Source organism: Rhipicephalus sanguineus, chromosome 1, assembly GCF_013339695.2.
Source record: "Rhipicephalus sanguineus isolate Rsan-2018 chromosome 1, BIME_Rsan_1.4, whole genome shotgun sequence".
In the NCBI taxonomy this organism is placed as follows: Eukaryota; Metazoa; Arthropoda; class Arachnida; order Ixodida; family Ixodidae; genus Rhipicephalus; species Rhipicephalus sanguineus.
The window spans coordinates 50,829,152-50,844,495 of NC_051176.1; the positions used below are offsets into that span (position 1 = coordinate 50,829,152).

General features: G+C 43.7%; 1 protein-coding gene across 3 annotated transcripts in view; it reads right to left on the reverse strand.

Moving 5' to 3' along the window:
* Positions 1–15,344, reverse strand: part of LOC119391321 (metallophosphoesterase 1) — a 61,773-nt gene that overhangs the window by 21,668 nt on the left and 24,761 nt on the right. For all 3 annotated transcript variants that reach the window (XM_037659034.2, XM_037659013.2, XM_049414359.1), the window contains 2 exons: positions 9,662–9,781; positions 5,911–5,961 (listed from right to left, as the gene is read on the reverse strand). In XM_037659034.2, coding sequence (XP_037514962.1) covers positions 5,911–5,961; positions 9,662–9,781 — 171 coding nt within the window. The remainder of the gene's footprint in view (positions 1–5,910; positions 5,962–9,661; positions 9,782–15,344) is intronic.

The window sequence follows — 15,344 nt, forward strand, 5'->3', positions numbered from 1 at the left end:
TACAAAACGATTCACCATTGTTAGGAGCAGGGCTGGGCAAAGATACTTTGAAATTGTATCATGATACGATACAAGATACTCAGGCAAGAAGTATTTTCTTGGAAGGCATCCTTCGCGACGGCGAAGGCATCGCGAAGGATGCCTTCCCACTGCTCTGGGGTACGGGTGGACCGAAGGATTGGTGCGAGGGGAGGGAAGTAGGCAGCGGTGCACTCTACGGTGACGTGAAATGTTGTGGGGATGGCGCCACATCCTGGAATCATTCCACATTTTCGCAACCCCGGAATGGGATGGGAATGGAATGGGGACAACGCTTGGAGGAATGCAATGGGAATGGAATTAAGTGCCTTTTGCATGGAATGGAATGGGAATAGAATTACGACTTTTTCCGAAAATAGAGTACGTTTTCGTCCTACACGCTGTTTTTCAAACTTCAAACATTAGTAAGCCAGAGCCTCGAATTTAACTGTTTAACAACAAGACATTGCACACCTGCGCACAGGCGAACACAGAAAGTCCTCATCAGCCCATCAATGCTTTCGAGGCACGCCGGACAAGCGTGAGTGCTGACGAGCAGTGCGGCTCAGCGTTACGTATTCGATTCAAAGGCACAAGGTGCCCGAGCGGTACACTGTTCCAACTAATACCAGCAGATCTAGAGGGTTTTGTTCCCCATTAACCAAATCTCAGTTTTCTCCATATTCACGACCGCTCCAGAGGCGTGGCAAAACTGCTTGGACTTCTTGAACACTACTTTTGTCAGCATAAAAATACGCTATATCGTCATTTTAGCATTAACAGATTTAGGCTTAAACAATATTAAAACATCATTCGTTCAAACATGCTGACCATGCAAATACTATTGGTAGCGGGAGAACTGTCCCTATGGGAATTAGTGGTGTGGTTGTAGTGCACGAGCTTTGTCACCAAGCTACTATCCCTCGACCTTGGTAATGTGTTTTGCGTACTTTTGCAGTTCTTAATGCATCTGATGACATCAGCTTTACGAGGCGTTCATTCTTCACTCGCTAAAACTATCAAGATGCCTTTCCTACGTTGAGGAATTACATGAATGGAATTGAACTGCCCAGCCATTCCCAGAGTGGGAATGGGCTAAGTTTTTTCACTCCCAGGAATTGAAAGGAATGGAATTGTGGCAAGTTCTAATTCTCTGGAACGGAATTGGAATGGAATGGAGGCGCCCATTCCGCAACACTGGTCCCTAGTACGCACCGTCAAAACATGTGATGTCACGGCGAATGGTGCGGAAAACTTCAAAGTGGTGTTGCCACCCACATTTTGTTTTTGTGCATTTTCTCGCTTACTAAGCGTCTTCTTGCAGCAAGCGTGGTGTTTTTGGTATCGTGAAAGAGTACTTTACTAATACGAGAAAAACCGCTTTGCTCTTTAGAGTCCCTTTAAGGTGGCGCATAACTTTGGTGTATTGGCATGGCATGCAAGAGCAAGGCCCACTGAGAAATGTGTGTATATGTGGCATAATGAGGTGTATTGTAGCTGCGATGCCAGGGTGGCAAATGTCATGCAGAAAATGGAAGACAACACATCGATAGGCATTGTGAATGTATGGGTGAGAAATAGGCATCGGGATGTCACACCACAACATGCTTGATGCGCACGTGTGGTAGAAGCTGAAGACTGAGAGAGCGAGAACTCGTGCACAGCGATCCAAGCTCAGCATTGTGAAGCTGTCCTGTACTACAACATCTTAAAGGGGAATTGCGGTGTATTTTTGACAATATTAGGATATTGCCATTTTCAAATGGTATTGACAGTCTTGTAACAGTTCAATTTAAACCAAAAAACAATGTGTCAAAACAGAAATGAGCAGCTGCTTCGTGCAACGTCTGCAACAACGTCACATCATACCCCGCCGTAGTGTTAACACTAGGCTTGTGCGAATAGCAAATTTTAGGTCTGAAGTGAATAGTGATTTGGTCGAAGCAAATTTCGAAGCGAATTCGAATAGTTTATATCACATATTATAAAGAAAAATGAGCATATTTGTCATGACCCAACTAACCAGCGCAATATTTTTAAAGTTGAAACGAGGCATATGCATATGTCATTCTTTTTGGTTCAAAGGGACGTGGAAGCAACCTTGAGTAGTAGCAGGATTTGACTTTCAGTAGAATGCAAGTGATAACCTGTAAAATATGTTACGTTTTAAAATTTACTATACTTAGAGCGTATAAGCCGGTATAACAAGCTTTTAAAATTTAAAAATGATGAACCGATGTGAGGGTAATAGAGTAAAACCTCATTAATTCAAACTTGGTTATTTCGAAATCCCGCATAGTTAGAAGGATTTCTGCGGCCCTGTATTTTGCAATGTAAATTTGAAGGGATAATTTGAAGCGGTGGTCAGTACCAGCCCGGTTAATTCGAAAACTTTGGCTGCCATGTGCCCATTCCCGATCCCGATTTAGCCGCAAATCCGCAGAAACGATGGCCCTTAGGAGCCACAAGGCAATGCATTGTAGCAATAATAATGAGTGACAAGTGAAGCATCCCAGCGCAAGAAAAAAGCAAAACAAAAGGTGATCTCGTGGTCAGCTGAAATGTGCACCAGCGGAAAAGAAGACGTGCTTCACTGCAACACAGAGGTGACACGCAGGCAGCATGACGCATGCTTCTCTCAACATCAGCACGTCATGATATACCCATTCTTTCTGGGAAAATACAGAAATTAATAAAGGGCGGTCTGACGGAATTCGCGATGTATGCGAACCTCCGATTGGCGGTTGTTCCGGCAATTTGCGCACTTGCACTGCTGGCGGAGTACTTGCCCGCAACGCTGACTTCGAAAACTCAGTTCGAAAACTTCAATGATCATCTTTTCCACCCAGAACACATCGCAAATTCCATCACACTAGTCATTATTAAATTCTTTATTTTACCAGAAAGAATGGGCAAATGGTCGCATCATGACGCACTGACGCTGCGAGGCGCAGGTGACATGCCCGCGTGTTACCACTGTGTTGCAGCGAAGCACGTCTTTTTTTTTTTCCGTAGGCGCGCATTTCATTCGACCACGAGACCATTTTTTTTTTCCTCTTTCTTCTTTTTCTTGCACTGGCAGCAGCCAAGCCCGCCGTTTCCCCGGTTTAGCGGCAAAATTGGGGCGAGGTATTGCAGGAAAATATAACCCTTGTAGCTGCAAACTAGCAGGCACAGAGGGCGCAGCAAACGACCACCTCTGATTACTTCCAGTAATTCAAAGTTCCTTGCATCCCGCTTTTTGTACGTTTGGTTAATTTGAAAACCCGCTTAATTAGATTTTTCCCAGTCCCAATGACTTTGAATTAACGAGGTTTTGCTGTATGTTCATTTAACCTTGAAGTGGGGCTTCGCGGCAGTGCGCATTTCTCCTGGAAAGGTGTATTCACGGTACAGCACACCTCTACTGCAGTGAAACCACCTTTACAGGGTGTTACATGCGGTTTACATATGTCTATTCGTTCATTTCGAATACTTCGAAATTTCCTAGAATTTAAATTAGTTTCAAAGCGAATTCGAATACTGTTATATTCGTTCGAATATTCGCACAAGCCTAGTTAACACACAAATGCGTCTTGACTGGGGGACCAGTTGATGCGGCGAACAGCACAAAGCCACTTCTCCCGAAGAGCACTGTTGGAGGGAAACGAGTGACAACACGCACCCTTGGTCTTTGTTGCTCTGTTCTTGGAACCTTCAGAGCAACATCGGCTTCCACCCATTGCTTTTTACCGCACACAATGCAGCTTACAGAACAACAATTATCTGTGGCGGCTGTTGTCGCTTTCATACCACTGAAGAAGGAGCCCACATTGTTTTACGTTGCTTCGTCTGCTCAGCGAGACAGGAGGAGACAGTGAGGGGGTGGTAGGATACAAATGTCACAAACACGGGGTGACCTGCATTCAAAAGCTCGATTCCGGAATTGGCTACCAATCTTCAAAATTCATTTTCAGAAAAACTAAATGACTTGCAGTCATATTGTTTTGCACATATCACCAGAGTAGCGAAGAGAATATATTAAGAGCACAAGTAATGCAAAAATTTACAAACATGAAAAAAAGCTTTTGTGCAGAAAAAATCTTCACAAGAATGAAAAAATCTGCTCTGCTGCATGTTGTAGACATTTTTTTCCTGCACAAAAATGTTTTTGTCATGATGCTTGTACAGAATAGGTCATATAAATTTTAGTGAGATAGTGGAAATAAAAAAATCACCAGAATTCCCCTTAACTACGTGCTCAGAAAATCCAATGGTGTTATTGCAGAAAAGGGCATCAGCTGCTTGACTGTTTATGTCCTTGACGTAGTGGATGTTGATGGCAAATTCCAAAATGTATGCCAAATGAAGCAGCTCATGAGACGCATACGTAGCGTCATCATCGTAATTTTTTAGCCACTACGCCGCGCCTCTCACGCAGCTCATGCCTAGCGCTCGAGGCACGAGGTAGAAAGAGAACAGCAGCCGCCGCCGCTTCTCTTAGCCTTCTAATAAAGTGGCGAGACAACGGCATGGCCACATTGGCCGCCTTCACATCGTCATGTCTCTCTCCTATCGTCTCTCCCTACACATACTTGGAAGTCTTGGTGTCGAACACATGTTCTAGAGGCTTGTAATCAGTAAGCACATGAAACAGCGGACCTTTGAGAAAATGCCTGAAGTGTCAAACGGCATCATAAATGGCAAGAACTTCAACTAAAATGCTGTAACAAATCTCAGCTGGTTGAAGTTTCCAAGAAAAGAACACCAAGGGGCGCCACTTGGGGGCAACATGTTCCTGGAGCACAGCACTGACTGACACACTGGAAGTGTCCAGCATGACATGATCGCGAACATCACCCTGGGGCTGGATTAAGAGTGCAGTATCTACAATGGCTTATTCCACTTTAGGAAAAGCAGCTTGGCCTTCTGACAACCACAAAATTTCAGTGTAACTCGCTTGTACTGTTGTGGAAGAACTCGGTAAACAGTGTCTCTGTGCCGAGAGGAATGAAGCATTGGTAGAAGTTGGGAAATCTCAAGAACTCCTGCAAGAGGAGGAGGAAGGAAATGAAGGAAAGGCAGGGAGGTTAACCAGACGCGCGTCCGGTTTGCTACCCTACGCTGGGGGGAAGGGATGAAGGGATTAAAAGAAAGAAAGAAGAGGGAAGAAGGCACTGGGAAGAACTCCTGCAGCTTCCCAAACGTTCTGGGTGGTGAAAAATCCTGGGCAGCACAGCCTGGAAATGGGATTGCAGAAGCTTAATTCCTCGTGAAGAGGTGGGATGGCCCAGGAATTCCAGCTCTCACATGCCACATACACATTTTTGAGCATTCACCACAAGTCCATAATGCTGCAGTCATTCGAAGAGCACACGTACATGATGTTCGTGGCTGGCAGGTGTAGCGCTCGAAATAAGGATGTCATCAATGTAACCAAGGGTAGTCAAGAGTCCCCGAGTGCATTTCAGAGATCGAAAAGCATTCGCACATACTCAAAACAGTCCAAACAGAGTTGTCAAGGCTGTCTTCGGTATGTCAGCATGCTCCACAGGAATCTAAGGTTAAGCCTTAGATTCCTGCTTTGTTCAATATACTAATGCCCCCTGTTGATAGATGAGGAAGGTGCATGTGTCCATGGTGGTTGCGAGGAAGGTGACAAACCTGTTCGGTAATGCGTGCACAGGCGCATCACAGTCACTAGAAGGCTCTTGGGGCAACTGATCGAGTCTCTTTGTGTGTCTTCCTTACAGTGGTGACCCACACGTGATGTGTCCATGCACACATCTCCAAACACCAGCTTTACTGTTGTCTTCCTCACGTCCCTCACAGATATATGCGCCTCCTTCATCCCTCTATAGAGGGTACTACAAGCTCTTTCCAAGCGTAAGCTACGGAATAAGAAATCCTCACCTCATGACGATGCCCAGCCAGCATCACGTCCGGTCTTAGTTCTTTCACCACCTGTGGTGAAAAAATGACTGCAAGTTGCACGCCATGTCACAGGAGCCATAATACAACCAATGATTGATAAGGCAAAAACTCAAACCAGATTGCCATTCACATGAAAAACATTATACTAGCACACCTTGCACACGCAAATTAACTACAGGCTACAGGGAGTGTGCAAGTTGAAACAGTAGGCAAAATGAGCTTTATGATTTCTGACAACTACATGGGTACACTACGGCTGGAATTTCTGTGCAAGAATCACACAGTGGTGAAATGGAGACATGGTAGGGTGGCACTGAGATTACGCCTACAACAGAGCCCACATGGGTGTTGTTTTGTTCATTTGCTTCTGTGGTTCTTCCGCAGTTTTCATCTGTGTATCATAGTTGAATTAAGTATTTTGTGCATGAATTGAAGTGCTTCAGTTACACCTTATTTGAATTATTCAAGCTGCAAACTTCATCAATGTTAGTACATGATATAAAATAAACTGGCCAGGTCCCTTGCACCAAAGCACAGTAGTCAGCAATTTTGTTTTCCGGCTATTGGTAAGGTAACAAACATACAACAGCTGGTTATGAATACAGCAGAAATGCAGGCAATAGTTTAAGCACTTAAAGACACAGGAAATAAAAAAAAGAATTAAGTTGATTCAATGCAAATGTTGAAATTCATGTGAAACAGAATGCTTTATAAGCAGTTATTCTATACTACTAGTTTAACTAAATCCAGTGCGAATATTCATATTTGTTTCAATCAAATATGTGGAACATTCTGCAATTTTCATGACCTATAGAGTTTACAAGCTATGCTGCAATGCCAATAGATGATGCCGATGCTCAATATATGTTGACAATGCAATATCACAAGGATGAAGCAATGACTTACAACACACACACATACACTATATATATATATATATAAATTGGGGTGTACAAATACTTCGAATATTCTATTCAAATAATTCGGTATTTAATTCGATTCACTCTGCACTTTCGTTATTCGAAATATTTGAACACCACAAAACTTGATAACAAGTATTGAAAGCAGCATAAACAATTAGAATTTCACAGAATTTGATGCACAAATCGACAAGTTACTTTCAGTCTCCCTCTGTGCGCTTCTACAAATTTTGCGCCAGTATTCAAGTGCAGTGGCCACATTAAGGTATTCCGTATGAGTTCGAGCACGTTGTTGCATCAGAGTGCTCAAATTATAATGAAGAAAATCACCAAAACAAGTGGGGAGCCACTGCAAAATTTAAGATGAAATGTCTAAACCTTAGGACACCCATCATTATTCTGGGTTATCCTAAGATGAAGCACCTGCAATGAACATCGTGGTGATCAGCTGTCACTGCTCCTCTGGACTGAGAAGGCAAGCTTAGAGGATTAAACTATGATGACAAGATTAAGACATCACCACTAGTGAGTCTAGTGGGTGGGTGTCTTTGCTGTCTGGAGGAATGGTGACACGTGCAATGGTGTCGCTGCTTCCATAACATATATATACCGAGCAGCTATCCATCCTTCATGGCAACACTGAAAAACTGCACATGTGGTACTGTCAAGCAATAGTACACTGCACAAATCTCCTGTATATTATTTTGCTCTATAACAAACTTACTCTTTCATGTCTGGTTGGTGAATACGTAGTTGTATTATTCATATCTGAAAATATTTGATTCACACTTGGTTTTTCATTATTCGAATTCGCTTAAGTTGAAAATTTGACATTCGCACACCCCTAATATATATCTATCTATCTATATAGACGATTTTCTGCAGCTGGTTTGTGCAATTAAATTTAAAATCACATGGCGCCACTGGCACCATGGCCTTGGGAGTCCCTGGAACATGGCCTTGGGCAGCGCTGCTCAATGTCTTCATCCCCGCCACGTCGTCTGCTCGGCATCCCCATAGCGTCTGCACGCATGCATCGGGCGAGTAAAAGCGAGCAGATGGCAGCGCCGGGAAAAATACAACATGACGACGCCCATCAAAGCGGGTTCCTTTCGCCTCGAATTTATCATGTCGTAATGCGCCGTGTGGCCCCTAAGTTCAAAACCTACATTTGTATTTGCTTTATACAGTAGACTCTCGTTAAATAGAACCTCAAGGGACCAGGAAAATATGTTCCATTTAATGAGAGAGGAGTAGGGGTGCAGAATCCAAGTATGAAACCAATCGTAATACCCTAGGGGTAGTTGTTTCGTATAAGCAGCAGCTCCGTTTAAGATATTTCTGTTAACTGAGAGTCTAGGTATTTGCATCCTGAAGCTTCGAGAGCAATGTATTCACCACTATTTTGCACTGCTTCCAAGATATACTCTCAATTTATTGAAGAACAGCTGACCTCAATAATAAAGGCAGAACATACCTGATGCTTTATCCCCAGCATGAGGTAACAGAAAGTGATAGCCGATTTCACCATTTATTTATTGCTGTCACGACAGTGGGCAAGTAGCAAGTGCAAGTTCGGATAGAAGCAGGTGGTCACGTCTGCATTGGTGCTGCCATGTTGATTTGTAACCACAGTTACTGGCAGCTACTAATACAACAATTAAAGGAACACGACGTAAATGTGAAGTAGAACAAAAATACCACGTATTGCAGTGAGTGTAGTTCGTGCCAAACAAATGCAGATGTCTCAACTTTGTCAACTTTTAGGCAATTATATTGGAACTATAATTTGCTGCATTTTCAATTTCTGCTTGGCAATGTGTGTGAGCCTGCTTTATGCCATTTCTCTGTGGAGCGAAGTACAGGTTGCACATCTTCTGTCTACTGAATATGCGCTCATGCACAGCAGTCGTGCTTCCAGCAGGCATGAACTGGACACTGTCCTGCATTGTTTCTCTAACATTAGATGCACCGTATCTTGAAATGGTGCACAATAACGAGTACCAGCGCATTCCTCTCACCATTCGTTGCCACAAGCATGCTGGAAGTGACCTGGACAGCTGTCTAGCTGGAACAGCAGGAACAGCTGTCTAGCTAAATAAAGTTGATGTAAGTGACGTTTTACATGTATGAGCAGCTGTCATAGAAAATTACATTTTTAAGCAGCAAATACAAATGTATCAGCTAAAATTGAAATTAGGAGCAGCAAGCAATGCTTTTCAAACAGGTCCATGCACTGTTAAATAGAAATTTTATGAAAAAAAAAATCACAATATGATTATTAAAGCTGTAATGCACACAAATGCCACAAAGCAGAATGCAAAATAAAAGCAGAACAGCTTCGTAAAGTTGAGAATAATGTTTGAACTGCCATTTTCCGCCTCCCACAGAAAGAGCCTCTTAGAGTACACATGGGCCATTCAGAAGGTCCATCAACAAGGTCAGAAAATAAAACGGTTAGCATTGACTTTTAACACAAGTTTCCTTAAGGGCTGGCTTTCACATTTGTTAACAATCGGACAGCTAGCTGTCTGCACAATAGAATAACCGAAAATATTTATTAAAACATAAGCGATTGCAACAAATTGTTCAAAAGCTCAGATTGATAGAGAACTAAGAGAAGGTGTATTGTAATACAACACTTATCAGATGTTGGAACACATACAAACCCATCTGATATTTACAGCAAGCATTCATGGTCCCCTGATGAGGCACTTTTCGGTTTTATTTTCATCTGTTTCTATATCTTTTGTCTGGCACTTTCCTGGATACAATGCTTTCATAGAATTGGAATACTGTTGCACACTTACATCTTTTATATAGTGACCAAAGCTTGTGGATAAAGGCACATGAGATAGGACGAAGCGAACGTTGCTTCCCAGCTGGGACAGGTGAGACCGGTATGCATATGAGGTTGTCAGGTAGTTCACCTGAGTAGCAGTACAAAGATTGGAAGGCACACAGTGAATGGAGGCACTATATCCACACATACACATCATGTCAAATATGGCTGCAAGTATATCTTACATTCACCTAAACATCCTGCCAATCCCATAAGTGATTTTTCAATGAAGGGCACAGTAGTCACTTCCGAGCACAATACAACAGAATCAACAAAAAGTCATGTGGTACAACCCTAATGAGTATATGGCAGCAGGACAAGATTTTTTGTAACAGTACTTAGTATAGCGAACTCGAGTAAACCGAACTGTCCTTCATATCGAACTATTATCGAGCACGACAATGCTTTGATGTCAATGCATAGAAAAGTTTTCGGCCACATCAAAGATAAATAGCCGGAACAATTGATACATAGCCCATCGGGCAGCTCGAAATGCCCCAAGAAGTTGGCTTTTCCTCACGGAAGGGGACTTTCCCGCATGCAATTGGGAGCGTGAGCAGTGTGATTAGGATGGCATTGTGCGGTTTGAGTACAAACTACCACGCGCCATCACGTGCGTTCTCCCATAACTCCTCGTTGTCGCGCCCGTCGGCCTGTCGAACAGCGTCACCGTTTGCTTCTCAGCTCCCTTTGCTAACGCGATGGCTGCCATAAAATGGAAGTACCTGCTGTTCTGCGCAAAGCTGGTGATAATCAACACAGTCAAACGTGGAGAAAAGAAGTCTAGCGTCACCGCTGCATAGAACATACAAAGAAGCACACTGAGTATCATTTTGAAAAACAAGGCCGAAATTAGAGCCAAGGCGGACTAGAGGCTTCCAGTGCCCAATGAGTAGGCACAGCTGCATATGAAGATATTGAGGCGCCGTTTGCATCGATACCCTATTTTCTCACATATAACCTGCCCCTGTGTATAACCCACATCCTCAACTACAAACTGCAGAAAAAAAAATAGAAAAAAAAGTCCCTTTGTATTGCCGTGAAGCCAACTTGCACACTGAGATTCGCACTGAAAGTATGGTAAATTCTTTAAAAGTTTTACATTGAATTATAGAATATATCGAACGAACTCCCATTTCTTGCGAGTTTGATATATGTGGGTTCGGAATGTAGCTAACAAACTTATATAAATGTATAATGAAACATCGAAAACAACATTAATACAGTAGAACCTCATTCACATGTTCTGGAAAAAAAAAAAGAAGCGAGGAAAGAGATACTACCTAGGAAAGGCCCGATCAAGTCACCAAAAAAAGCCGCAGTTAAGCGTAAAAGGCAAAGCAGTCATGGACATAGCAACCTATTCGACTATATTATATGAAATAAGGTTTGTAGTTTCATGGGCACTGCTGCAGTAAACACGAACTTAATAAGCACCCAAAATACATAAAGAGTGTCTGCTCGATGTTAACGCGAGCACTCGTTGCAACACTACAGTGATAAGGAGAGGTAGGAGTGCGAAGCATGCATGCTTGTCCCAAAGCCAATGTTCCATGCTGTAACTTGGTTCAAGATTTCAAGTATGCCATGTCCTGAAGTCCTAGCAGATCCTGTCACATCCTAACGCTGGGTGCATAAAGAAGCTGTGTGCTTTCTTGGCTCACCAAACATGGTACACAGTCCATGTATGTGCTCGTTTAAGTAATCTCCAAAATTTACCTTGGTTACCAACATTAACCTTGATGATCGTGAACAGTGGCTTTTGCAATGCTGGCATGATGAAGAGCACAATAGAAGTGAGCAAATGCATTGAGTCCCTACCTGCTTCTTTGAGATATCGCGAGCTGCTACATCAGGTAGGCAGAAATCTGGGTATCCCGGCAGGAACAGTCACACGAAACAAACAGCCATTACGGATTGCTCAACCTTTAGGGCTGCCACAGATTACTTGCAAGACAGGGAATGCGCACACGTTGCCTTTGACGACCTTTGCAGCATGGCCCAACTGCCCCCAGGCCTCACCCCTTCCCTGACAGGGGGCACTCACAGTCTTCCCACTCCCCCATGTGCACAGACAGCCCTCTCTCACATGTTTTCTCTTGATCGATTCTACAACAAGGTCATGTGGGACGCGCAATAGGATCTCACTGCACCTGACCATTGAACAGATTATTTCACTAAACAATTCTTTGACAACGCCCTACATTTTCCTGTGTATAACCAGAGCTTCTAATGAGACTTGGCAAGGGGCCCTCTTTAAAGTTTAGACATGGGCCTCAAAGCAAAATTCTTAAAAATTTTTAATCTTCAAGGTATGGCACTGAGAACGTATGAATATTTATAATACATGCTTTTTTCAAATAAGAGGTCCATTCTTGGTTACCTTCTCTGATTTTATTTTATGCAAGGCAGCTTTAATTTTCTGGTTAAGATCTTTAAAAAAGTTCCTCATATTTTGATAAACACGGCATTAGACAGGGTTGCCAGGTCGAAAAGACAAAAAAGCAGCCGCACATGTGTGAAAACTACTTCCACATTTTTATTTAAATGACTAAATGCTAAAGCTTTCCGACAAAATTGTAAATATGTGCAGCATGACCAATTCGAAATCATAATTCCCGAGATTCAAGCATGAATTCTTGACTTTAGCAATCATTGCATGCATGATGACGTAGTGTTCATGCTGTTGAAAAAATGACTTTCTCTCCACACGTCTTGCATGACTTTTCTAGAAGTGACTAGAAGGTGCGACAATAAAATTGAGTCTACGGCATGATGAGCGCACTCTCAGTTACTGCACTGAAGCATAAATTGAAGCCACTTTCACAGATATTTCTTCCGTGATGATGAATCCAGAGTCAAATCCGTACTAAGCCTAAGAAATGATACAAGCAGTTCGTCGGACATCCAAGGATTGTTTGTAGGGTGAGTTGGTACGACATTCTAAAGAGAGCACTAAAAAAACCAGGACGCGAAAGGCAAAGGTGGCAACAGAAGCACTCACTAACAACTGTTATTAATGAGCGCTTGTGTTACTGCCTTTGCCTCTCGTGTCCTGGTTTTTCAGTGCTCACTTGAAATGTCGGATATCAGATTTCTAATGTCGATGAGTGCAGAGTGCCCTGGATGCGGAGCGCTTTTGATTTCTGTTCACGTGCAACTGTTTAAAGCCACGTTCAGCAATGGTTGATCTGCAAAAGGAGGCCCCATGCAACAGTTCCCGCCCAACCAGGCATCCAAGAGCATCTTTATGTGTGCACGACGCCTGCTTGACTGGCAGGTTATAAATGTGTAGTTTTTTTATATTTATGTTATGATCGACCATTGACCGTTACGCCTGCTTAGGCCACAGCGCCATCCTTTTCATTGAAGTTCATTATCCGCGCAATCAAAATGGAAAATTCAATTTTTGGAGCTTGAAGCATGCTTTGGCTGCTACGTTTTGGCGCCATATACTCGAACACAAGCGGCTGCGACGTCACCAGATATATTGAAAATTTTGCTCAAATCGAGGGGACAAGGAAGGAAGGAAGAAAACAAGAGAGAAGGCAGGGAGGTTAACCAGGCACATGCCTGGTTGGCTACACTAAGCTGGGGGGAAAGGGGAGTATAAAGATGAGAGAGAGAGAGAGAGAGGAAAGATGGAAACTAGTAGTAAATGCCCTGACACATATACAGCAGTGACACTCTACAAAAGAAAGTAGCCAAAAAGGAGTCAAGTAGCCAAGACGATTTCTCTGTCGCCACCGGCCTAAAAAAGTAGCCAAATTGTCGCAAAGTAGCCTAACCTGGCAACCCTGGCATTAGAGGCTTCTGTGGTATTCAAGGAGTCCGTAAGACCAACCAACCCTATTGCTCTATAATAATTGTTGTTTTACGTCCCAAAACTACGATATGATTATGAGGGACGCCAACCCTATTGCTTTGTCTATCATAGACGTAAATGTCTTGTAACTGTCTTGTAAATGGCATATAACCGTCTTGTAAACATGCCAGAATAAAGTATGCCATAGATAAAAGAGCTGCAAGACTTGAAAGCTGGTACTGTACAGTATGCTCTGGAGTAGAGGTGTGCACGGGCTCCGGGTAGCCCGAAAGCCCGAGCCCGACCCGGCCCGCGGGCCGGGCTCGGGCGGGCCGATGCATTTCCACCTCGGGCCCGGGCCGGGCTCGGGCTACTTGGAGTTTTATCGGGCCGGGCTCAGACCCGGCGCAAAGCCCGACTGAAGCCCGAAATATAGAAAATCAGCGGGAATTGTTTTCTAGCACGCATACAGCGCCTTTTCCGCGACCGCCCTTTACCGCTTTTCCTTTCCATTCGCTACACTAAACAGAAGGGGAGCTCTCCGATTATCTCTCTATGGAATCGTCCGCCTGTCCATCTGAAGTTTTAGTCTTCTGGAAAAACAAGCAGCAGAGATATCCCAAGCTTGCCAGGCTGGCAAAAAAGATATTAGCAATTTCGGCGACGAGTGCAAGCAGCGAACGCAACTTCAGTTCGGCGGGCTACATAAAGCAAAAGCGCTGCACTTCTTTGAAGCCGGAATCGTGGGACTGCTTGCCGTTTTGCACGACAGTTTGTAATCTGTGTAATAAAGACTGTTCGTCATGTGTCGTTTTATCATATTCTATATGCTTAATAAAATGCCAAATTACCGGAAAACGATGTTTTGTTTTCGGAGAGAACCTTCAAAAAGCCGGGCCGGGCCGGGCCCGGGATTGTGTTTTCGTACGTCGGGCCGGGCCGGGCGGGCTCGCAGCCCTTTGCCGTCGGGCTCGGGCGGGCCTTCGACAAAGTCGGCGGGCCCGGGCCGGGCTCGGGCTCGGAAATACGGCCCGTGCACAGCTCTACTCTGGAGCACTATGACACAGACTTTAGGACTGATATATAGGATATGTTTTATTGAGTTTGCTCATATGAGGTGCATTAATACGTTTTTTTTTTCTGAAAACAAACACAAGCAGATGTCTGCCATTAACAAGAATGATTCCACACCTTTCCCAAGAGATGTTGGATGGCTGAACAAGTCTAGCCTCAAGCACAACCAGTACGTGTGCTACAAGTGGTGTGTGTGATGTCAACTCGTGGATTCAATCTTGTCAGCTGCTACAATCAAGAAAGCCTAATGAAAAAGTGGCAACTTTAGCATTCAGACAGAGTGACTGAAACCAACACTTCACAGAGGTGCAATGTTCAGTTGAAGAGATATTTACACATTTGATGCTCTTGCCATGTTGGCCTATACTCCTCGGCACATAACTGTGCATTGTCAGGCTGAGAAAAAGTTACGAACACCCAATGCAAATACGGGAATGCATAAACTGTGTTTAATTCCATCCTATGCAACACGTAGTCACCTGCACTGGCTATGTTTATGTTACTTTGTCTGGTCTGTTTTTTGCTTGGGGGGCGAAGAGTCGCGGGAGCGCTGGCACCGAAGGTAGGCGGACTCTCCAAACCTTGTTTCTCTTGTTTGTAGCCGTTCGCGGCACATTTGGTAACTTGTATTAGCTAATTGGTGTCCTGTTATTATGTTACGTACGATTGGCTGTATTGAATTATGATCTCTTTATAATATCCCAGTAATAAAATCACTGATTTGGAGAGTGTCGCTAGGGTCTCCTCGCTGCGCGCGAGGGCTCGAAGGCCA